Source organism: Euprymna scolopes, chromosome 39 (assembly GCF_053919585.1).
Source record: "Euprymna scolopes isolate OS-2025 chromosome 39, ASM5391958v1, whole genome shotgun sequence".
Classification (NCBI taxonomy): Eukaryota; Metazoa; Mollusca; class Cephalopoda; order Sepiida; family Sepiolidae; genus Euprymna; species Euprymna scolopes.
Window position 1 is genome coordinate 61,248,713 of NC_136520.1, and position 27,232 is coordinate 61,275,944.

General features: G+C 33.0%; 1 protein-coding gene across 2 annotated transcripts in view; it reads left to right on the forward strand.

The window, feature by feature from the left end:
- Positions 1-27,232, forward strand: part of LOC145263805 (ATP-dependent translocase ABCB1-like) — a 218,656-nt gene that overhangs the window by 99,224 nt on the left and 92,200 nt on the right. For both annotated transcript variants that reach the window (XM_080120869.1, XM_080120870.1), the window contains exons 6-11: positions 850-974; positions 3,700-3,871; positions 6,897-7,010; positions 10,830-10,940; positions 14,566-14,691; positions 25,775-25,978. In XM_080120869.1, the coding sequence (XP_079976995.1) occupies positions 850-974; positions 3,700-3,871; positions 6,897-7,010; positions 10,830-10,940; positions 14,566-14,691; positions 25,775-25,978 (852 nt within the window). The remainder of the gene's footprint in view (positions 1-849; positions 975-3,699; positions 3,872-6,896; positions 7,011-10,829; positions 10,941-14,565; positions 14,692-25,774; positions 25,979-27,232) is intronic.

Here is a 27,232-nt window from a genome sequence, read left to right on the forward strand (position 1 = left end):
GAAAAAAATAGCATTAATTATAAATTACGATGTAAAAAAATGCGAAGAAAAAAACTTGCAAAAAACGTAAATGAAAGTTTTTTTGTTCGTTTTAAATAAAGAATCGTAGTTGAATTGGATTGTTTGTCTATTTTAAAATAAAAATCCACTGGACCACAACGTTAATTGCGAAATCACGGAAAGTATTTTATTTGAACTGATTCCAAAAATAATGCTTGAAAGTTTGTATGCATTATTTTTAATTTGATTATCCACCGAAAAATAAAATAAAATAAAAAGAACAAAGTTACCGTCCAGGGGAAATAACTGAATCCGTTTTATAAAAAAAAATTGATGCCGGTAAAAATAAATTAAATTAAATATGTTATCAATATAAATCTAATCTAAATAATAAACTTAAAAAGAACACTTAAAACAATTCTCTCACTATAAACAATAACTAACATGCCGCTATTTAATAAAATCGATTTTCCTTAATGTAAATGCAAATGACGTCACCTCTTAATCGTATATTTTGCAAGAATAATACTATATATAAGAATGAATGAAACATTTAGGTAATGGACCTTTTGTATATATATATATATATATATATATATATATATATTAATCAAATTGTGAACAAACAAACATACAGGAATACGAATTTATATATATAGATATACTTTTGCCCGGGTATTTTTAACAGGCTGAAAAGTTAAATATTAATCTTGTAACGCAAATAGCTCACAAATGAGTAGGGAAAGCAAGATAAACTGTTTTTTGATTAATTTACCAACTGTATTCTCTTTTAAAAAATATGCCGCTAATAGTAAAGATTACCCATATTGTTCTTCTCGTATCTATCAGATCACTAAATCATATGTGAACCGAGAAAACGAAAGCAAAAAGTTGGTCAAAATGGCGCTGATCCCAGCCCTGAAGAACATACGGATCATCTCGGCATTCCAAAGTCAGGACTTTGAGATGAGAAGGTAAGCCATTCATAATGCATTGTTCAACCTGTTTTCAATTTTTACATTTGATGAATAAGAGGGCTGAAAGTATAAGATACTGTTTACACAAGGGTGCATTAAATAAAATAAATTCGATCCGGGAAGAAACGGAAAACTACAGAATTATATGAGATATTATTTTAAATCATCGCTTGCTATTTTTTTATTACATTTTCACCCCAAACAAGGCACATTGCCACTTTGATGTAGGGGGCTACTATTAGGGACATAAGCTACAAGGGTACTATGTGGGGAGTTGGGTAGCAAGATGTCGGTTCACGTTACACTTGAACTTCTGCTTGTCAGTACAGTTGGGGAAGCAGGAACCCGGAAGGGAATTCCAAAGTCTAGCTGTTCTGGGGAAGAAACTACTGGAGTAGAAGAGGCTCTCTTACATCTAGGGATCTCAACTGTGAAGAGGTGGGAGTTTGCTGCTTGTCAGGTTTGTCGGAGGGGGGGGGGTTACGTCGAGGGGGGTTACGTCGAGGGGGTACAAATGCTTGCAGTTCAGAGCATTCACCGTTAAAGTACTTGTAGAACAGGCAGAGGGATGCTACATTGGGTCGATGGGACAGAGGCTGAAGCTTAGATGACAGTTCAGGACCTATCAGGTTGGCGACTCTCTTTTGAACCTTGTCTAGGAATGAGAGACTAGTAGCCGATGCACCAGCCCAAATATGATAACAATAATCCATACATGGGCGAATGGTGGCCTTATAGAAGTACGGGATACTTTCGGGCGTTAGTAGCTTTCTAGCACGGTAGAGAGAACCTACCCTTTCCGCAGCGGTCCTGGCAATGCTCTCAATGTAATTTTTCCAACTCATGTTTCCTGTGAACGTTAGCTGAGGAGTTTAAAAGGTGTACTTTCAGATAAAGAGTCTTTGGCCATTGCTATTGGTGGTAGAGAAGGTTTCTTGTAGTTATTGAAGTTTATTTAACCTTCTTAACAGAAAGCAAAACCGGGTGGGTACTAACTGCAAGTATCTCAACCTCAACCTGACTTATAGACCAGCACATCGGTTATTTCAAAACAAAGCTGACGCTTCTCTTTGTCACAAAGACGTGTGTGAAGGTGGGGTGGGGGCTAACAACTTACTACTTTTATAAACCTCGTCATCTCTCCTGACGTCGTCATCCCTCCTTACAAGGGTCTACATATCACTGGGGACCGTTTGTGAATTTAATATTCCCTTGACCCCCCCTCCTCCTCCTCCTCCTCCTCCTCCTCCCCAAACAAATAACAAGAAAAAAACTATTCATGAGTCTAAGGAAATTTAAGGACATTCAGGAAATTATTTACCAGTAAATTACACGGATTGGTATAAAAAGCACCGTTGAAATTTCAACGGGGTTCTAAAACAAACAGAAGTATTCATTTCGAACGCGCCCCTGTTTTATCAAAGAGCCAACTGTTAATTTTATGGAACTGTTCTTACGTAATCACTTGAATTAAAGTGAAACATGCAATAGTAAATTATCATTTTTTATTGTGCGCTAAACAAACATTTATTTCAAATGCGCCCCCGTCTTATAAAAGAATCCACAGTTGATTTTATAGGTTGAGCCTTTTTGTTTGTGCGATGATAAAACTTCTAAAATGCACTTGTATGAAAGTGTTATTAGCTTTGGTCAAAATCAGACATTCTTTCTTTAATGGGTTTGTTTCGATTATTGATTTTCGATACTTATCGGAAGCATTCCAATACAAAGCTTACGTAAGAACACTCCCAGACACATCAAGTACATTGGTGCGAAATTTATAAAAAAAAAATCCGCTCAGCCGTTTCGAAGTCTAGAGAGAGAGAGAGAGAGAGAGAGAGAGAGAGAGAGAGAGAGAGAGAGAGGGTTCTTTCATATAATCTCGAGATATACGTCTTGGCGATCCCTACGCTGGAAGATCTGTTTTGCATGAAAAATATTGTTATCTTGGAATGTAACTATTACTGTTATTCTTTTATACGTGCTCTGATTCATTTTTGCTCGCAAAACGAAAGCTAGACAATCGAAAGCGAAGATTTTAATTTAGACCCTAACAAATCGTGCCCTGATGATTTGTTCCAAATCAAAAATGGATGACGAGTTGAAAATGATTACCCATACTCTATCCAAAAATGGATACCCTCTTGATGTGATTAAGTCAGTCATGCAAAGACAAATAACTGAGTTTTCCCACATTAAAGTTAAAATTGTGATTAAAAATCTCCAATATATCTTCGCTTTCGATTGTCTAGCTTTAATTTAAACCTAAGTCACTTTCGATTTGGCGCTGGACGCAATGGCAAAGACGTCAGGGTTTTGCTCTTTTTTCACGGTTTTTTTTTTTCTCCTTCGGGTTCGAGCCTGCCTGCCTACTACCACTTTTTTTTTTTTTTTGCTTAACACATACCTCTAAACACCCGGACAATGCCGGGCACCCAGGTTAGTATTACATATATATATATATATATATATATATATATATATATATATATATATATATATACGAGCAAACAGTTAATAAAACATGTTAAAACACACTTTGAAATGAGTTAAAACATTTAATCTGAAAAGAAAACACTTGATAAGTGGATAGTCCTTAATCCGCGGAGTTTCGAAAAAATACTTCCCTTCTATATATATATACTCTTTTATAAATGAGTACATCATAATCTTTGTGTCAGGATTGAATATTGTTTTTGTTTTTTTTTGTTTGTTTTTTCAGGATATTCAAAATGTTTACTTTTGCTCGTCATATGACATTCCGAAAATACTTATGTTTTGGCATAACAAATGGTTCCTTTTGGATGCTGGCCTTTTTTACTCTCGCAACCGGTGGTTGGTACGGATCTTATCTGATATTACAAGGCAGAATGACACCTGGAAAAACCATACAGGTAATGTGTTCATATATATATATATACACACACATATATATATATATATATATATATATATATATATGTATATATATATATGGTATGAATATATATTTACCGCAAGTAACCTACACAGAAACGTTCATGTTTCATTCCCAAAGGAAATCAACAGGCTAGTTAATTGCATTTGGTAATAAAGCATTTGATAATGAACGTTTCTGTGTAGCTTATATTTTTATAGTAATAAGTTCTACTCATGTATTTAGCACTGTTGAACACACACACACACACACACACATTCTATATATATATATATATATATACATATATATATATATATATATATATATATATAATTATTTTTTTACTATAATAATTAAATACCTACAGACACTAGTGTTTCATCCTTTCGGGATTCTTCAGTGCAGAGTGTCACGATTACTACCAGTCGAACGATTCGAACCCCGCGACACGAGACATCTCTGGCTCGATTAGCGGAGGCCGTATCCATTCGGCTACTATTAACCGTGTGAAATAGCGTTGAATTTTAAACATTTTAATTTAAATGTTCATTATGTCAGACAGACAGTGATCAAATCGTTATACGATGATCTACGCATAAGAGCTAAATTGACCGACTTTTAATTCAACTGAAAGTGCTCAACGATAAGAAACGAATTTCTTAAAGGGGCTGTCATAATTATTTTTTTACTATAATAATTAAATACCTACAGACACTAGTGTTTCATCCTTTCGGGATTCTTCAGTGCAGTATATATATATATATATATATATATATATATATATATATATATATATATATATATATATACTGTTTTTTGGAAAGAATTCCAACAAAGTGCTCGATTACAAAGAAAAACTAAGAGCTTAATATTTATTCATTTAAAATTGCACAGAAGGTTAGAAAAAGATCGGTACCGTCGGTTTCAAGCTTAACATAAGGGGGAACCAGTTAATGGTAAATCGTAAATAATGTTAGCGTCAACCCTCTATTGATTATTATATGTCCCGAGGAATAATTTGCCCAGTGGACTAATTCACAAAAAAATGAATAAAAACAAATAAAATAAAATAAAATAAAATAAAAATAATGAAAATGTCGTTCATCAAATTCCATCTGTGTTTGTTTACAATATCATGTCAGCTGATATTTGGGCTTGATGACGAATGTCCTGGAAAAGTCACTTCTGATTAATGTTAGTTTTAAAATATGCAAGCGAATAAATGATTTGCAGGGATTTTAAATGGTACCTCTTCTTTTATCGTAAATTGAACTGATTAATAGAGGGAAAAAATTAAAATTAAATGGTGAGATACACTCGGGATTGAAACAGAGGGCCATTCGATCTGTAGTTTAATACTCTACCACTAAGCTATATCTCCAGGTGACAATAGTTCCGTTTTTTATTTATTTATTTTTTATTTTTTCTTTAAGAAGAAGAAACGATTTGCTAATAATCGAATCTCCTTTGATTTACTGAGAATTATCTCCCTTGCCGGTGTAACTGAAAAATATTCCCCTGTAAAAAAAAAAAACTATCTATAAGAAAGAAAGACTATTTTTAGGATAAGATTGACTCGATTTTCGATACTTATCGGTGAATTTCTGTAGAAAACATATTTAAGAACACTGCCAGACATATAAATTAGCTTTGTGTGAAATTTGCAAAAACTAGGCTCAGCCGTTTCGGAATCTATGAGGAAGCAACTCACACATACACACATACACGCAAAGCGACTTTTATATAATAGTACATGTTTACAATGCCTCCCCACGGGACAGAGTTAGACATCAGGGTCGTTTTTGACGTGTAGAAAAGGTACAAAAATAAAAACTGCTCAGTCGTGAAGGACTGCTCCTCCACCAAAAGAGAACAAGAAATGGAAGTGTAGCATCTGAAGAACAGATACTACACTTTGAGGTATTTATTTGCTCCCCCACTGAGCAAATTAGGCACAAGGCCGATTTTTAAAGTGAGGAGTGAAGGTGAAATGGGGACCAACTTCCCGGGGAGTAGGGGAGCTGGATAGTGACAATTGGTATGAAGGGTTGGTATTTATTTGCTCCCCCACTGAGCAAATTAGGCACAAGGCCGATTTTTAAAGTGAGGAGTGAAAGGAAAATGGGGACCAACTTCCCGGGGAGTAGGGGAGCTGGATAGTGACAATTGGTATGAAGGGTTGCCCCTACATTGACCAAGGTCTTATATGTGGGGTTTCCCCCACATATGGTCTTTGCTTGCAGTATCTGCCGGAACAGATGGTATTTATTTGCTCCCTCACCGAGCAAATTAGGCACAAGGCCAATTTTTAATGTGAGGAGTGAAGGGAGGGGGAAGGGAAAGGGGGACCAGCTCCCGAGAGGTGGGAAATGGAAGCTGGTTAAAGGTCAGGCATGTGGGGTTGCCCCCACATCTGGTCTTTGCTAGTCATAGCTAGTCCTGGCTAGTCATAGCTTGCAGTATCTGCCGGAACAGATACTACACTTTGATCGTGGCCAAAAGGCCAAGAAGTAATTCTTTGTTGTTCGTTTGGGGGGGGGGATATTAATGGCTCCTCATCATTACGGAAGTACATTAAAATACTGTAGCGATCATGGTAATCTTATCTTATTTCTGAATTTTTGAGATAAGGATTAATTTATTCATAATATTTGGATTCAACGGACTACTGTTCTCATCTTAAGTATGATTTTCAAAATCACGCTCCAGATAAGAACAGTAGTCTGAAGAATCTAACTAATACGATTATCTTATGAATATTGTGAACTGAATTTTGCTTTTTGATTATTGCTTTCGGGAATAATTTTCAGAAAAAAAAAATCGATTTATTTTTCGGATGTCATGACCGTTTGATTTCAAAATATATGTCTTCTTTAATCCACAGGCGATTGTCCCTGCTTGGAGTGCATCATGAAAGCAACGGATGCCGTGTCTAATTTGACTAAAGTTTTAGACGAAGTGAGTTTACCAAGTATTTAATTTATGGTTTCTCATCTTTTTTTTTTTTCTTTAATCCACAGGCGATTGTTGGACTTCTGATGAGCGCCATTTTCGTTGGGCAGTTCTATCCCTGCTTGGAGTGCATCATGAAAGCAACGGATGCCGTGTCTAATTTGACTAAAGTTTTAGACGAAGTGAGTTTACCAAGTATTTAATTTATGGTTTCTCATCTTTTTTTTTTTTTTTTTTTTTTTTTTTTAGATTAAAATGATCATCCGTATTATTTGGATTCTTTAGTTTTATTATTGGTCCCCTGACAAAAGGAAGGTGGACCTGTAAATTCACCCTCATCCGTTCATCCATTCCTCTGTCCGCACTTTTTTCAATAACTACGCCTTGGAATTTTTTGAAATTTTACACAAACATTAAACAAAAGTAACAGAACGGATTTTCCGGTAAAACTCCTGTCCCCCACCCCTCCCCAGGGTTTTTTTTTTCGGGTTAAAATGGCTAAAATTGGCAGTTTTATGCTTATTTAAAAGAAAATTGATACCTTGGATTTTTATAAAACTTTTTGAAAAGTTGTAACTAACTGATTTCTATATAATTTTGTTTGTCTATACTCTTGGGTGTGCCTCAGGGGCTCTTTTAGGGCTAATAAAAGCACTCCATTTTTTGGACTATTTTACCATATTTGTCCAAAAATCTTTGTGCATGCCTATTTAGCAGTTTTGCTTGTTTATGAACTCAAATTTAAATATATTAAGGGCTTGGGGACTTTTGGGGCTAAATGGGGGTGGGGGGACAAATGATGGACTTAGTCATTTCTTTTTTTGCATGGTACAGAACTCAAATTTACATATGTCAAGGCCTAAAACTACACCGTTTGTTGATTTTCACCAGGATTTGACGTCCCCTAGGAACTTTTGGGGCTAAATGAGGCGGGGGGGGGGGACAAATGCTGAACTTAGTCATTTTTTTTATGCCTCGTTCACTGTTCACACTCGGGGGAGCATAGATGCTTTACTTGTTTTCACAACGTTTCGGTCGAACTCGGAAATCTTCAAGGAATTTCAGACGAGACTTTTCATTTAATCCACAGGAGTAGCGTATTCTCGTTCTGTTCTCGTACTGGGTAGATATCCTAAGTAATTCGCAATTGTATTCTTGAGTATCGTCCGTACTGAGGATTGAAACTTCAACCTCCAGAAGAGTATAACTTAAAACTAAGTATTATGCACACGTAACATTATCCACTACGCCATGGGTTTTTGCGGATAATTCTGAATCTGAGGAAACTAAAATCTATTTTTGTTTCTAAATATGCAATCTCACTACTTAATATTATATATCACTAAAAGAACACAATTAAAAACTGTAAATTATAATTTGCAAGAATTTATTGTTGCACAAGATATTCCAAAAGGAATATTATATTAAAATTTATTTTGGATATCCAGTCAAACAATTCTTGTAAATTACAATTTATAGTTTTTGATTTTATTCTTTTATGACATTCTCTATTTCCTATTTTTATTTGAGCTTTTTGGGTTTCCTATTTTTGTATTGAACTTTTTTCATTTGCTTGCGATTACTATATAAATATAAATATTTATATAAATAAATAAATATTTATATAAATATAAATATTTATATTCGTTTTAAGATTATAGAAGCTTTCGGCTTGTAAACTTCATTTTTACTTCTTCATTTATGTATGTATGTATGTATGTATGTATGTATGTATGTATGTATGCATGTATCTATCTATCTATCTATCTATCTATCTATCTATCTATACATATACACACATATATACACACATATATATACACATATGCATATATACATATATGTATATATATATGTGTATGCATGCATATATATATACATATATGTACATATATGTATATATATACATATGTATATATATGCATATATATATATACATGTATGTACATATATATATATATATATATATATATATATATATATATATATATATATATATATATAAATATTCTCCAGAATAAAATTATCTAACAATCAACTGTTATGGAAACCTGTGATTATAAGTTTACTCAAAATATTACTCAAAATACAGTTTGGATCATTTTACAGCACTGCTATCAAAGACATTCACTTCGGATTTTACCATGTGTATTTTTTATATCCTTTTCATTAACTTCCCTTACTCTATGACATTTAAATACTTAAACAACTTTTAATTGTGATTTTCCATGTCTCACTGACTTTAGCAAATAAGGTGTAAACCATTATAACTATTTTCTAATATTTTCTCCTCTGAAGAGATGGTAGACATCGAAATGCTATAGGATAAGGAGTTAAAATATTTCAAATGTATCCTTTGTCTTACATAGAGTAATAAAAATCTTTTGATCTGAAACTCAAAAATTTCACGTCATAAATTTTTAAATTTATTGAAGGACTAAAATGTTATATGTATATATATATATATATATATATATATATATATATATATATATATATAATATATATATATATATATATATATATATATATATATATATATATATATATATATATATATATATATATTAAGTAATGTGATTGATAATTTAAAATTTAAAAATCAAATTATAATTAAATTAAAAATCCGTTTCATAAGAAGGAACAACAACAAAATCAATTATCTGTACGATCGTTTCGGAAAACAATGCTTTTTATTTTGGTATACATCAAGTTATGTACAATGATTACATATAGTTTTTTAATAAGCAAGGTCTCCTCATCAGCAAATTTAGAAGGGTTTTTATTGAATTTAAAAGACACCATAAATAAACCTAGCATTAAAAGTAAGGCAGATGAATCTTTTAATTTTTCGCTTTTTGAAATCAGGAACTATGGTTAAAATAGTCATTTAGATGTTTGCTATAGCTTTTTATCTATATAGATAAAAAGCTATAGCAAACATTAGCGAGTATAGTGTTGTTTGAATTAAAATGTTTGGATTACTTAATGTATTTCTAGTTTAAACATGCCTGTTTTAGCCAACCAAACTACAAACTAATCACTACGCAAGAGAGTGCGTGTAAATAAAAAAGAAGTAACCGTAGTCACGTTAATTCATGCCATGATCGTTTTCAAGTCTAATGTGATCAAATTCTGACAATTATCACCTATCGTTTTCAATCATCTCATGGCGTTACTCGTCGTCAACTGACAATCTCATTATCTCTCATCCTCGAATGACCTTATGACCTTGATAAGCATTGATACACGAGTAAAAATAAAAAACCAGAACTGCTGGTCGAATTACATTCGAACTATTTTGTTGCGAGAAACCAATGATAAATGGTCTTCGCGAGAGTACTGATTGGATAGTAATTGTCTGTATTTTTGAGATGAGGTGTTTTCATTGATTGAGATTGTCAGACTGACTTCCTCATTATGGTTGTTATAGTCACAACGTTTCGGCCGTTTTACCCTCCGACCTTCATCAGGTGTTTTGTATCGAACTGGGGAACCGTTTGTTAGGAATCTCGAACCCAACACTTTATTATTATTACAGGGGTAGTGTGTTCGGACTCCAGCTAGGCTCTGGGACATAGTTGCTGATACTCTTTTGAAGGCAGTAAAAAAGTAACATTCAAAACAGAGAATCAGCAACTATGTCCCAGAGCCTAGCTGGAGTCCGAACACGGTAGCCCCATAATAATAATAAAGGGTTGGGTTCGAGGCTCCTAACAAACGGTTCCCCAGTTCGATACAAAACACCTGATGAAGGCCGGAGGGTAAAAGGGCCGAAACGTTGTGACTATAACAACCATAATGAGGAAGTCAGTCCGACAATCTCAATCAAGTAAATATGGAATTGAACAGAGAATGCTGGAGATCTGTGGAGACTAGCTATCACTTAGACTCCAGGTAAAAAACACCGGTTTTTATCAGCGATAAATCACTGCTAAAACCCCAAGTGGGTTACTATAATATATTTGTCTATTATATCTTTGTTTTTATTTCATTTCCAGTCTCCCGTTATCAATCAAAACCAAAAGAAGGGAAAAGATTTTCCTGACCATTTCACCGATATTGAGTTTTCCAATGTATTTTTCTCTTATCCTTCAGGAACTGATCAACGGGTAAGTTATAGTGTATTCACTCGTTCTCCTCATCATTCTATCTTCATCAATAAATGTCAAACCAGTGTTAAGTCACTGCCTGCATAGCAGCAGCCGTATAGTGCTACGGTTAGAAGCTCTGACTGTCGTCTTGGCGATTGGGTTTCAATCCTGACTTGAGATAGTTTCTTGTCTAGCTGCACTGAAGAGCTGTGAAACAGCAAAACAGTACTGTATGTGGATGACGATTGTGCTGAAAAGCAAAATAGCGTCCATTCGCAGCTGAACATTTTGCTAACTGCATTTCATTTCCTCTGATGATATGAGCCATTGTTGAAAATTCATGGATTAAGGAAATTAAAATAACCCCTTCTATATATTCCTTTTGTCAAGCAATAAATTCTTAAATCGAATATATGTCTCTATATGTTGTTTTTTTCAGAATTTAAAATTTAACCACGAAACTTATATATATATATATATATATATATATATATGATGATTGCACCATCTTGTCAGACGAGTGCCACTCCCTCAGACACTTAAAGTCCATAAGCCCAAATGCCTGAGGGAGTATCTATACACAGATGATGTTACAGAGTCTTAGCTTTGTACGACAGCTAAGTCTCTCTCTCGGTTCAAAATGTTGAGATCCAGCAACAAGCAAGAGCAAGATAGCCAGCAACAAATCAAACTGCAGACCAGCTTAATGCGGGTACTGGTCTCCCGCTTTATGGTTTTTTTAAATCAGAGATTTGCTTCTCCTAGAAAGGTTGCCTTCAGTACGGCTTACGGGAGCCCTCTCCACCTCAACACATATATACATACACACAAATGTACACGGTGCTAGTTGACCGTTGACCCCGAAAAAGGGTTCATTCGCCCTTTGAAAGGTCTTGTTTTTAATCCTTCAGGGAGGCTAGCCGCCCTCCTCACCAAACAACTCTGGTGGGGGAACCAGTTTAGTCGCCAGTGACCCGACCATGAGGCAGGTAGTACTGGGTTACATGGTACCAGTAGCATATGACATGACCTAACCACAATATATATATATATATATATATATATATATATATATATATATATATATATATATATATATATATATATTCTTATGTTTTGTGACGACAAATCATAAAACGTTTAGCTTCATCCTATGCAGTAACCTTCAAATACATAGAAATGTTTAAAAAAATTTTCAACAATTGGATTATTTTGCTCACAGTTTTTCTTCTGATGAGAAGAATTTCCATTACTTGAAACTCTGCAGATTAAGGAGCACCTGGCTACCAGCTTTGGAGTATTCTGCCGAATAATAAAAACTTTTTGTACATTTCTACTTTACAGCTTTGTTCTTATATATATATATATATATATATATATACATATATATATATATATATATATGTATATATATATATATATATAATATGTAGGCATATATATATATATATATATATAATATGTAGGCATATATATAATATGTAGGTATATATATATATATATATATATATATATATATATATATATATATATATATATATATATAGGGTGTCCGTAAAGTCACTATACAGTCTTATTGTTTTATTGTATTATATTTGTATTAATAGTTAATATTTCTTTTTTTTACAGGTTTATTTAATCAAGCATACTGCATAGTAACTTTACGGACACCCTGTATATATATATATATATATATATATATATATATATATATATATATATATATATATATATATATATATAATTTGAACGGAACGTCCACTCAATCTTTGACCAGATATTATCAATCTAAAAATACATGGGAAATAAAGTTAACAAATATTTATTAACAAAAAAATCAAATTACTCATATGGAAAAGTATTTAACACATTTACTAATATTTAGTTGTATATCTTTTGTTCTGCTTTACAACCTTCAAATGCTTTCCATAATTGCCTACTAGTTTCTTACAAGCACTTGCTGGTAATTTCAGCCATTCTTCTTTGCAAACTTTCTTTAATTCCTTGATATCTCTTGCATACACCCTTCAAAGTTTTCCACAGAATTTCGATGGGATTAAAGTTCGGGTGACTGGCAACTCTAGAACACTAATCCTATTATCCTTAAACCATCACACAGTTATTTTAGCCTTGTGCTTGGGATTATTTTTTGCTGGAAGATAAATTTTTAATCTGCGGCATTCTTGAACAGATGTGTTGAAAAAATCTTCGTGTATTTTACTGCATTCATTTTCTCTGCTATGATTTCCATCCCTAACTCCATTTGCAGAAAAGCAGGCTGAAATCATCACACTTCCACCTCCAAATTTTACAGTGGGAATAGTATTGAATGATCTAAAAACCGTGCCCCTTTTCCTCCATACACGGTTGCGCATATTTCTTCCAAAAAAGCTCAATTTTTGTTTCATCTGACCAAATAACTTGGTTCCAGAAGTTACCCGATTCTCATTGATATTTATAAACAAATTTCAAACGATCTTTCACATATCTAGAACTCAACAACGAAGTCTTTCTCGATGATCTAGAATACAGGTCTGTAGGATTCAATGATTTCTTGATTGTGTCCTTGCTTACTTCAATGCCTGCTTACTGCAAATTCTTCTGAATTTCCGAACGAGTCGGAAATGATTCTTTCTTCGCGTTACGAGCAGTAACATCATTTAATTTACATGGCTGACCACTTTCTAGAAAATTTATAGTATTACCACCTGTTGTTTTCCACTTTCTAGCCAGAACCCCAACTATACACACTACTAAATTTAGTTCTGAAGCTATTTTCCTGGACATCATTCCATCTTTATGCATTATTATCATACCCTGGCGCATATCATTAGTCGATTCCTTTGTTTTAATCATTTTTTAAACAATAATGAAAGAGGCAACCTGCGCAGTGTTATCAGCTGACCTGGGGTGCATTCTGATTGGTTGAAATATTGTATCAAGATAAATGACTGCTTAAGAAAATTTCTGATTGGTTGAAATATTGTATCAAGATAAATGACTGCTTAAGAAAATTTCTGATTGGTTGAAATATTGTATCAAGATAAATGACTGCTTAAGAAAATTTCTGATTGGTTGAAATATTGTATCAAGATAAATGACTGCTTAAGAAAATTTCTGATTTATTGAAATATTGTAGCTAAATAAATGACTGCTTAAGAATGAAATTTGACAGTGTGCTAAATACTTTTGCATATAGATAATTTGATTTTTTGTTAATAAATACAGGGTGACCCCAAAACAAACAAAAGCTAAATGGAGGCCATCTAGAACATATGCTGTAGAACGGAGAAAAAAAGGCAAAAGACCCTAGTGTTTTGATGTGAGATTTTGAATATATATATGTCTGGGATGCAATAAAGTAATTTTATTTTTTGATGGTTATACACTGTAAACTTACACAGAAAAAAAGAAACAAAATTTTATTTAAAATTCTGAATTTTTTAGATGAGGGCTGATGTTTTTGGGGATTAGGGCTAGGGCTAGAGGGTATTGGTCAATTTATAAAATTTCTTGTATTTACTTTATTGTTTTTCTTCTTCTTCTTCTTCTTCTTCTTCTTCTTCTTCTTCTTATTATTATTATTATTATTATTATTATTATTATTATTATTATTATTATTATTATTATTATTATTATACAGGTTTTGGATGGCCTTCAGCTTAACATTAAGGCAAATGAGACTGTTGCTCTAGTCGGACCAACCGGAAGCGGAAAGAGCACTGTTCTTCAACTAATACTTCGGTTTTATGATCCGAAAAAGGGACAAGTAAGGAAACACGTTTTTCTTTTGCAAATATTAATATATTTAACTCGAATAATTCTCTTTACCTTTTCCTTTCCCCTCATTTTCAGTGTTTTCTTTCTCTCTTTCTCTCCTCTCTCTCTTTTTGTCTGTCTCTTTCTTTTTTCTCTCTCTCTTTCTCTGCGTATATATAAATGCATATGTATATTTGTAGGTATATATATATATATATATATATATATATATATATATATATACCTACAGATTATATATATATATATATCTGTATATATATGTGTAATATATATATATATATATACCTACAGATTATATATATATATCTGTATATATATATATATTTGTAGGTATATATATATGTATATTTGTAGGTATATATATATGTATATATATGTGTATATATATATACCTACAGATTATATATATATATCTGTGTATATATATATATATTTGTAGGTATATATATATATATATATACCTACAGCTTATATATATATATATATATATATATATATATATATATATATATATATATATATAATTCTTGGTTCGTTCAAAATCGATAAAACCATATTTCTACATTACCAATTTAATTGAAATTTTCAGAAACTCTATCTGTAAAATCAAGGAATGTTTTTATGTTATTAAAATAATTTAACATTGCGAATTATAAAAATATTAAATAAAATAAAAATATTTTCGTAACTGCGAGACTGTCAGCCATTTCATTTCCAGTGGAAATGAGCCTTTCACTTATTGCACCACGAGTTGACGACTTTCGAATTACAACATTTCATTATCTAATTAATAGATAAGTACAAAAAAAAACATTCCCTACTTTTTTAAATTTAAATTAATTTGTTTATCTTAATTTTTTATTTTTAAATTCATTTGTTTATCTTAAGGCTTTCCACCCATCAAACATTACGTTTTAATTGTTTAGTTTTTTTCACGGCATCTAACGATATCTCGATTTCACAGAATCCATTTTTTGGGGGCTTAAAGCTTTCCTGGCGAAGCCTTCCTAAAATAAATTTGTCTAATTCTTAATTTCTTATGTTTTTGAAAAAAAGAAAAGAAAAATAGCATCCCGGAATTTTGATAAAATTTTCCATTAAGACCCGTCTCACGTTCGTATATAACAAAATACTTTTTTGGGTGGGCGTTGAGTGCCATGGCGACCAGAAGACTTATCCGCTCATGTAAATTAAAGATATTGTCGATATTTCCTACCGGGGTGTGGGGAAAGAAAAGACGTTTAGCTTGCAAAGAAAAATTACCTCGTTGCTTACAAGCAAACGTATTCTTGTAAATATAACGCGCTGTTAACAGTTGTCGTACCGGTAGGTGTATCAGAATTTTTGGTGAATTTTTGACACCCCTAACAGAAAACTGCGAATAAAATATAGAAAACTCGTAATTTCTCTTTCTAAAGTGGGTTATTTATTTTCTTTATAGATTATGCTTCCAAAATAAACTATTTAAGTTGTTTAAAAAATAATAGAAATATTATTTTTCAATTTTTTTAAAAAACAGTGTTTACAAAGTGCGTGCGTGCGCTCAGGGAGCCATTTTGTTACGTAGTGAAATCAATTGATTTTTATGAGATGAATATTTTTCAATTTTTAAACTTTAAAAATCTATCAAAATTTTCCTATTCGTTCAATTGTTACGTTTTTTTCAGGGTGAATGCAAAATTTTATGCTCTTTCCGATAAACTGAATATAATATTTTAGACAAACGTTGTTTTATAAATTCACCCCCCCCATTTTGAAATGTCTATGAGAATTTTAATAATTAATTTTGGTTGACACGTTTTATATATCACAAATTGAAGATAAAACATCAATAAATAAAATACTCAAATTTAAAACAACAAATAAATATCACTTATCTGTAAATTTACCGGTAAAGTCCAAAATGTAAATCCTTCTTTTTTCGATAACCACGTGTTTTTTTTTTGTTTTTGTTTTTTTTACGTGGAAGCTTAATTTTTGTTTAGAATTTTCCAGTCAATATTTTTCGGTCAGTGTATATTTTTATATTTAATTCCTGGTTTCCTTTTTTTTTCGATATAAAAAAAAGACGATACCATATAATGCAGATTTATAGTATAATAAATAAAAAATTTAGGTATTTCTTTAAGATATTAAAAAAAAAAAATTTAATTTCATATCTTCGTCATTCCGTAATCCGTGTAAATCCAAAAATAAAAGATCCAAGTTTTCATGTACGATAGCGTAAAGGCGCCAACATTAAAAAAAAGGACGATAAGTTATCTCCCTTTATTCATATAGGGCCAATATGAAGCCACCCTCGAAAATTCCTTTAAAATTACGGCCAAATCTGTTCATTGCAATGTGGCCATAAAGTGGGTGCCCATTTGACGTCACATCATTATAGAAAAGTGACCGCCCACTTTGTGACCATTTGTAAAAGATTTTATCTTGGAAACTACTAGCTTCGTTTGCCGTATATATAAATGGTTATTTCCGTTTTCAGCGCCCCCGAAAACGTTTAAAAGTGGAAAATATGAAGGAATATAATCCCATATCGAGATTACTAACGTTTCTGAATTAGTGTTTTTTTACACTTATAGGCTTCCGTAGATAACAAAGTGATAATCTTAACATCCGGTGTCTTTACACTTTCTTGAAAGACACGCGTTGTCGCGATATGTGTTGGAAAAATCCTTCCATTTAAAAAATACATGGATTATAATACATAAATATGAATAAATTCTCATGCAGGAATATTAAAAGAAAGCATATCTTACTCATTAACCAGGTAAGTTATATATTTTGCCACTAAATATATATCGTAAGATTCAACTAATGTTATTGTTCGAGATTCCGTGAAATGTTAAGTGAAGAAATCCAAGGAAAAATAAATAAAATTGTTTATTTCTCTATTAAAGCTTTTATGATATTAAAATTTGGTCTTTGCTCGTTTTATTGAAATAAAAGTTACAGGTTTAAATTACGTTTTCATATTGTTATAATCTGATAGACAGATAGGTGTCTATTCAAAATGGCGACTCGGCTGAAAATTCTGATACTGCTATCGTACCAGTCTGATAGATCTCTAACAACAAGAACAAAAACTACAACAACAACAAGCCTACAAAGGTGACTCTTTCTATAGTCTCAATCTCTCGTTCAGCGAGATTGAAACGAGACTGGAATGTCTATTTAAGCTATAAGGAATAGACATCCTATTTTCTTCATTAACAAACACCAGGCTGGGCCGTTCACAGCCATGAGTGTCTTTCCATTCCCACCGAGCCACCCTCGGTAAGTCAATCAATTTAATTATCACAATGTTTGTAAGTGAGAAATTATCAATGAACGGTTTAATTACTTTTTTTTTTATATAATTTATGAAAAGAGTTAAGCCAACGTAAGTGCGTGAGAATTTATTAATAAATGTTTAGTAACTTTTTCCTTTTATTTTCTTAAATAGTAAAACTTTTTTATTCATGAAAAGAGTTAAGCCAACGTAAATAAATAAATAAATAAATGTTTGTACAAGTTACAAATTATCAATAAATGGTTGAGTTACATTTTTTAAATTATTGATGAAAAGAGTTAAGCCAACGTATATAAATAATGTTTGTAAAAGTGCGAAAGGCAACGTAAGTAAATAAATAAAAACAACGTTACATGCACATGCGTTAGCCTTGACTGAGGGGGAAACTAAGGGACGACTATTAAATAATTCTGCGTACCAAAAATAAATGTGAAGAAATTACTTTTTCGAAAAGTGGGTGATCACTTTTCGATGTAAATTTAACTTAAAATGAGCACCCACTTTCTGGCCACCTGAGGAGGGGGGCATTTATTTTCGTGTTTATTGGCTTAAACGTTTTTTGACAGGGCAGTTTGTTACGCGAGTGCATATTTACTAGCCTTCGTTTATGCTTGCGCGTAGCGTAAACGGAGGCTACGGCTGTGAAATGGAAAATAGTCCCAGAGTTCAGGTGTTATTACCATCCAAATGAAATCAAACAAAAAACGTTTTAGCCAAGAAACACACAGAAAAATGCCCCTCTCTCTCAGGTGGCCAGAAAGTGGGTGTTCATTCTAAGTTAAATTTACATCGAAAAGTGATCACCCACTTTTCGAAAAAGTAATTTCTTCACATCATGAAAACTTTCTTTTTGCGACGGAAATGGTTTGCACATTCGTTTTTAGTACACTGAAATCTACAATAAAATATTTTGTTATATATGAACGTGAGACGGGCCTTAAAGTAAAATAATACCGGATTTTTGGGGCTGATTTGCCGTTTAGTTGTACAAATATCCTCAAACCAGATAATCACTAAAAGGGACTCTTAAAAGTCGTCACCTGTATTGAGCAAAAGTTTAAAACCACCGATTATATGTCAGCCTACGTGATGGTAACATATATTGAGTGAGTTCCTAACAGTATTTTGTATAGTTTTTTAGTTTAAACTCATTTTCCCAAAATTTCCCCCAAACTTTACGTGTTCGATACAGTCTGCCTATATTTGTATTTTTCAAATATACCGATAAACACTGCATGTTTTTGAACTGATTAAACGTTATACATTACATAAAAACACTACAATCTTATCCAGTTAGGTAAAACATTTACTTTTCTTGCTTTTGATAACATTTATTTGTTATATATTTATTTTTTGACAACTTTTTTGTATCTGTGTTTAGTAATACAACCTCTTTTAATTTAATGTAACGTTTAGTCGGTTCGAAAAACAGTGTTTATCAGTGTATTTGAAAGATACAAATGGTGGTGGACACTGTTGATTACGTTAAGTTTGAGAAAGTGAGTTAAAACTAAAAAATTATACAAAATACTGTCAGAAACCCACCGATTATGTCAGCCTATGTCATGGTAACATATATTCGGTGGGTTTCTGACACTGTTTTGTATAGTTTTTAGTTTTCACTTTTTGGAGTGGATTGCTGTACTAAGAATATAAGAAACATGCATTTTCTCTATTTATTAGAATTTTTCATTACACCAAATTGAGCCACTGCAACGCGTGGCAGAGTACACCTAATATATATATATATATATATATATATATATATATATATATATATCTGTACGTATGCATATATATATATAAATATATCTGTACGTTTATATATATATATGTACGTATGTATATATATATATATATATATATATATATATATATATATATATATATATATATATATATATAGTGTTATAATGGAATAATTCCAGGAGGAAATCCGGGTATGAGAGCTCAATGTGGTAAACAGAGCAATAACATCAAAATATTTATATATATATATATATATATATATATATATATATATATATATATATATATATATATATATCTGTACATATGTATATCTGTACATATGCATATATATATATATATATATCTGTACGTATGTATATCTGTATGCATATATATATATGTACAATAAGTTATGAGAATATATGGCAAGTAAGGTACACAGATTCATTTGCGTTTCATTCTTTTAGGGAATCGTCCAATTTTTTTGTAGAGAATCGTAAGGTTGGCAAGGATGAAACGTGGAAGATTCTGTGTAGCTTAATTGCCATATAATTTCATGAATTACTACTCAGGTCTATCCACATATTGAGCACTATTGAAGTAAATACTGAAAAGTGATACCTAAAATCTTATATATCTTTATAACATTTTATGTGGCTACATTAGATATATATATATATATATATATATATATATATATATATATATATATATATACACACACACATATAATGTGTGTGAGGACTCTTCTTAACCTATATACTCAACGAAGCATTAATCTAAAGACTTGAAAATTGGTATATAGATTATTCAGACACGGGGAAAACTTTTTAATCGGTTTTCATCCGGAAAAAGGGCTGCTAAGGAGTCAAAATTGAAAAATTGGAACTTGGGGAGGGGGCATCCGATTTTTATCTGTTTGTTAACTGTTTTACGAGGTTTGAAAACACTTTCCAATTCTATATTATTAAACATCCTTCTAAACATTTTATTGTTTCACATATTTCTGGCTTAATTATTTCTACATTAAATTTCAGTGCTATTTCAAAAGACACTTTTAAAAGAATGTGGCAAGCTGGTCTAGTGGTTATTATACTTAGCTCACTGTCTTTAGGTTTTGGTTTCGATCTCAGCTCGAGTATTTTTGTTTGTTACTTACAAAAAATGAACTGTTTAGAAAAAAAAACATAATACTCACATGCATATGTCTCAGTTTCTTTTATTTGCATTTTTTTTTAAGGAATTTAAAATTACGTTTAATACCGGGCAACGCCGGGCACATCTATTCTAGTTTACTATAAATGTCATTTGGTGACAAGCGATGTAAAAGTGTGTGGATAGGACGTGCTGGCTTTTGAGGACGACGGTAGAAATATCACTAACGCCAGCCGCTGGCTCTTTCCTCTCGGCTTTGTTTTCCTTTGTCTTATATTGACGCAAACTGTGCTATTGTTTACGTTTTCAGATAATTACAACTCCATCAAGAATGCGGATTGATTCCTTTGGTTTATAACTGAATTACGTCAGAAATCAGATTTAACATCTGGCTTTACCCGGATCCTGAATTTGCGTGTGTGCACCATTCGATATTTTCCGGTGTCGCCCGTCACTTATCCAACCCAGCCTCTCTCTAAATAAAAACTTTGAAAGCCAGCAAGTTTCTATTGCGTTTCCATGTATGATTATATTATAGTGGCCAACATCGGATGTCCCCGTTAGAGAGTGTGAGTGACCGATATTTGAACTGGTGACTATGTTATGGAAATAATAAAGTGTTTTGATAACGCAAGAATGTTTTGAATTAGGACTGGGATTTAATGCAGAAATAATTAAGCCAGATCTATGTAAAACAATAAAATGTTTAGAAGGATGTTTAATAATATAGGATTGGAATATTTTTGTTTTTTGTTTTTTTTTAATTCAATCTTCACCCTAAACAAGGCAAGTGCCACTTTGAAGTAGGGGGCTACTATCGGGGACATAATTTGCGGGGGCATTATGAAGGGAGATGAGTAGAAAGATGTTTGTTCACATTACACTTGAACTTCTGCATATCAGTACAGTTGGGAAAGCAGTATCCCGGAAGGGAGTTCCAAAGATTTGCAGTTCTGGGGAAGAAACTATTGCAGTAAAAGGGTTTCTTACACCTAGGAATCTCTACTGTAAAGGGGTGGGACTTAGTTGCTTGTCAGGTTAGTCGGGATAGTCACGTCGAGAAGGTACAAGTGCTTGCAGTTCGTCAAATCATTCACCATGAAAGTATGGGACAGACGCTGAAGCCTAGATGACAGTTCAGGACCTATCAGGTTGGCGACTCTCTTTTGAACCCTGTCTAGGAGTGAGAGACAAGCAGCAGATGCACCAGTCCAAATGTGACAGCAGTACTCCATACATGAGCGAATGGTTGCCTTATAGAGGTACAGGATACTTTCAGTCGTAAGTAATTTTCTGGCACGGTAGAGAGAGCCCACCTTCTTTGCAGCAGCCTTGGCAATGCTCTCAATGTATATACTCCAGTTCATGTTCCCTGTAAACGTTAGGCTAAGGAGTTTAAAGGAAGGCAGTGTGTTCTTGGCCATTGCTATTGGTGGTAGAAAAGGTTTCTTGTAGTTATTGAAGGAAACAAGCTTAGTCTTGGCAGCATTGAATGTGACCATCCATTTTTGTCCCCATTCCACTACAGACTGGAGGTCATCCGCTAGTCTTTCTGCCATTTCCTTAGATATGTGTTATAGAGGGTGGTGTCATCGGCAAATATACCCATTTCCAAAACAATTTTATCAGGGGGGTCATTTATGAATATCACGAATAATAAAGGTCCAAGGATAGACCGCTGGGGTACTCCCACATTTATGTCATATTGTTTGGATGTACGATCGTCGAGGACAACTTGGGTTTTTCTCTTACTTAAGAAGGATTTAATTGCATTATGTATTCTTCCAGTGATACCATATGATCTAATTTTCCTTAGAAGACCATCGTGCCATACCCTGTCAAAAGCCTTAGATATATCAAGGGCTACCGCTCTACCCTCCCTTGTTTTGTCCAGTGAATGGTATATATGTTCAGAAACTACAATTAAGATATCTGCTGTTGAACAGGCTTGCCTGAATCCATATTGTTTGTCGGTCAGGAGTTTAGCAGCTGTTAGGTGTTGGACTAGGGCTTGATTAACTAAGGACTCAAATATTTTGGCGAAAAGTAGGAGGAGGCTAATGGGGTGATAATTTACTGGGTCAGTTCTTTCACCAGAATTCTTGAAGACTGGTACCACAGAAGCGGTTTTCCAGCAGTCGGGAAAGCAAGATTCGTTAAGGCATTTATTATAAAGTTTGGAGAGAACGGGAGCAACCTCAGCAGAGCATTTTTTTATTAGCATAGCCGGGATGAGATCTGGTCCACATGCTTTTGAGGTGTCTAGGTTTTTTATGAGACCATGCACCTGAGAAGGGGCGATTTTCAAATCGTCTAGTGTGGCGTCTGTCTGCAAAGAAAAGGCGGGGAGCGAGTGGTGTGCCGGGTCCAGAGTTTGAGGCAAACCGACTGGCAAGCTGATTAGCTTTGTTGGTTGCCGTGCGAGCAACCTCATGATTGTTTGATAGTGGGGAAATCGTAGACTGTCCATTATTTACTACACTGTTGTAGATTTTCCTAAAATCACAGGTCCTAATTTCTGTGCTTCGATGCGTTTCCTGGTGGTTTCAGTGTAATCTGTCTTAGCTGTCGCTATTACTCTCTTACAATTATTTCTGGCTTCTGTATACTTCTGTCTGAACTGGACTTATGTCGGTTGAATCTGTGGAATGCGTGCTGCCTTTGAGCAATGGCAGCTGCATAAGCAGAGGTAAACCATTGAGGAGAGTGGGGCTTACTATAGAAATTCCGTGTGGGAATATGTGCTTCAATTGCAGTTTTGAACCATTCAGTGGTCTCATTTAAACAAAGATACGTGACAAAAGACCGAGCTAGGATTTTTTATTATATAGATACATGGCGTAATGAGTTTAGAGACACTTTAGAAAGTTAGTATTCAGTTTGTAACGGGTGGGCGAGAGAGACGGTCGAGAGAGAGATCAATAATAAAGATGTAGACAGGACTGTATCAGCATTCAACCTTTTTGAGATGGAAACAACATTCTGGAATAAAGGTTGCCGAAATAAATCCGGGATCTGTTGTTCGTGGTAGAATTTTTGTTGTTTCCATCCAACAAAATCAAATATTGGCCCAGTGTGTTCCCTAATTGGCCAAATGTTGTAACCCCATAGAATGGTATTTGCCTTTTTTGGTGAAGTTATGTCTTCCTTTGTCTGGCAAGAGACAAAGGTGTTTATTACTACATTAACGAGCACATTTGGTTTGTCCCGTTTCCCTACCCGAACTGATTAAAAACTCTATCTTGTCCCCCAGAAAAACGTGACGTCATCTCTATGTCATATCATTCGGCACCTGTATTTCTAGGGAACTAACACTAACTAACCAACCCCCGCTTCAATCATGCCAGCTTCGGGTGAGTCTAATTCCATTTGCTTCCAGGTCACCCTGACATGGACTCGGCCGAAATTCATACTAGTTAACATAATCTCAACTTACTGGCGTAGGGTGCCAATGTATAACTGTTTGAATCATGAAAAAGTGAGTTTGCAAAGCCAGTTTAATTTTTATGTGAACACACACCAGATAAGTTGTTTTTTGACATTTTGAAAACTGGGCGATCACATGTAAATACATGCATGTAGAACAGACGCGCATTTAATAAGACACTCGGTAAATACAATGTATGACAGAATGTATATACACCCCCATGAAATACAACAGCATGAATAGATTCGTCTTAAGTTTAAAAAAAAAAAGAAAAAAGCTCAACAACCACGATGAGAGCATCGCGGACGAGTGGGGAATGAAAGAACTGACAACCGTGCACGTTTTGCATAAAAGAGAGTTTATTGGATTTATCTAGTAGCTTGATTGCTCACGGGCGAAAACGTACATGTGCAAAAGTGCGCACTTACGTAAACGACGATGCACGAATTGTTTTGTGTAACGCTAAGATGTTACAAAACGATCTAACTGGGACCCAATGGCTGACCTAACGGGTCACATTCTCGTTTTATTTCATATTTATTTATTTGTTTATTTATTTATTTGTTTATTTATTAATTTATTTATTTGTTTATTTATTTATTTGTTTATTTATTTATTTGTTTATTTATTTATTTGTTTATTTATTTATTTGTTTATTTATTAATTTATTTATTTGTTTATTTATTTATTTGTTTATTTATTTATTTGTTTATTTATTTATTTATTTGTTTATTTATTTGTTTGTTTATTTATTTATTTGTTTATTTATTTATTTGTTTATTTATTTATTTGTTTATTTATTTATTTATTTGTTTATTTATTTATTTGTTTATTTGTTTATTTATTTATTTGTTTATTTATTTATTTGTTTATTTATTTATTTGTTTATTATTTATTTATTTATTTATTTATTTATTTATTTGTTTATTTATTTATTTATTTATTTATTTATTTATTTGTTTATTTATTTATTTATTTGTTTATTTATTTATTTGTTTATTTATTTATTTATTTATTTATTTGTTTATTTATTTATTTATTTATTTGTTTATTTATTTATTTGTTTATTTATTTATTTGTTTATTTATTTATTTATTTGTTTATTTATTTATTTATTTGTTTGTTTATTTATTTATTACGTTTCTGAATTTCTGAGATGAGGATTGATTATTCATATTTTTATTCATCGGACTACTGTTCTCATTTTGAGTGTGATTTTCACAACGTTTCGGTCGATATAACCGCCGACCTTCTTCAGGTGTATCTTGTCAAACTCGAGAATTCCGTCCAAATTCCCGAGTTCGACAGAAACTTTCCCAAGTTCGACAAGATACACCTGAAGAAGGTCGGAGGTTATATCGACAGAAACGTTGTGAAAATCACACCCAAGATGAGAACAGTAGTCCGATGAATACATATTTATTTCTTCTATTTTTTTTTTGTTTTTTTTTTCATTTTTTTTTTCAGGTTCTCATCAATGGGACTAACCTGCAAGATATCAAACTGCAAAACCTCCGTCGCCATATTGGTGTGGTCAATCAAAAGCCATCTCTGATGTCCTGCAGCATCGCCGACAACATCCGCCTTGGACACGAGGCAGTAACCATCAATCAGATTATTAATGCTGCAAAATTGGCAAACGCCCACGACTTCATTATAAACTTACCCATGGTAAGCAAAAACAGCGATTTTTTTTTTTTTGTTGTTGTTGTTTACCGAAAAACAATGTAATTACGTTTTTGAATCTTTGAGATAAGGATTGATAATTTGTATTATTTGGATTCTTCGGACTACTGTTCTCATCTTGAGTATTATTTTCACAACGTTTCAGTCGATGTAACCTCCATCCTTCTTCAGGTGTATCTTGTTGAAGTCTTTCTGTCAAACTCGAGAATCTTTCTGTCGATCTCAGGAATCTGCACAAAATTTCGAACGGAACCTTTATTTAATATATGGAAGTAGCGTGTTCTCATTCCGTCAGCCACGAATAGATAGAAGTCCTAATTAATTTTGAGTTTCGTCTGTACTGAGGATTCAACCTTCAACGTCCAGAAGAGTGTAACTTTTACAATTGAATTTTACCAAGTACTTTAACCACTATGCCGTGAGTCCAGAATTTGATAAGATACACCTGAAGAAGTTCGGAGGTTACATTGACCGAAACATTGAGCTTATTCTTGGTTTAATCAGGGTGACATTTGATGAAACTTTCTGATATTTGCATGTTGGTTTTGCAAAAGAACATTTTATTAATTAACTATTATCTGTTGAATGACGTTTCAATTAAAAAGTAAAAAAAAGTAAAAAATAATAAAAATTAATTTGTCGTTTTTGGTCCTCTGATTTATCGGAGAAGGGCCTATGTTTTCAGTGGCGTCCGTGTGTCCGTTATTCCGGACGATTGCCAGATAACCGTCCATTAGTTTTTCCTGAAAATTTGCCACAAATTGTATTTCATTAAATAGATGTGCACAGTAAAAAAAATCTTTTGTGCAAAAATTCCCGTTATGTCCCCAGGGGCTCAAAAAGAAGTCAAAAATGACCCAAAATGACCAAAAATGACACGTTTTGCCCCATAACTTTTGATCCAACCATTAGATTTTTCTGAAACTTGGCCAAAATGTGGAACCAATTGCTTTTAATATAAATCCAGTATGGGTGACCCTGGCAAAATTCTTGTTCACATCCCTCTGGGACTTTTAGTGTTAAAAACACCCCTTTTTGTGGCTCTTCTTTCATATTTCTCAACAAAATCTTGATATGTCTGACTATATAGTAGTTTTTCATGGTGGTCAACTCAAATATACATGTGTTAAGGCCTGAAACTGCACCGTTATCCATTTACACTAGGATTCAGCGCCCTCAGGAGCTCAAAAGAAGTCAAAAATGCCCCAAAATGTCCAAAAATTACACTTTTTGCCCCAT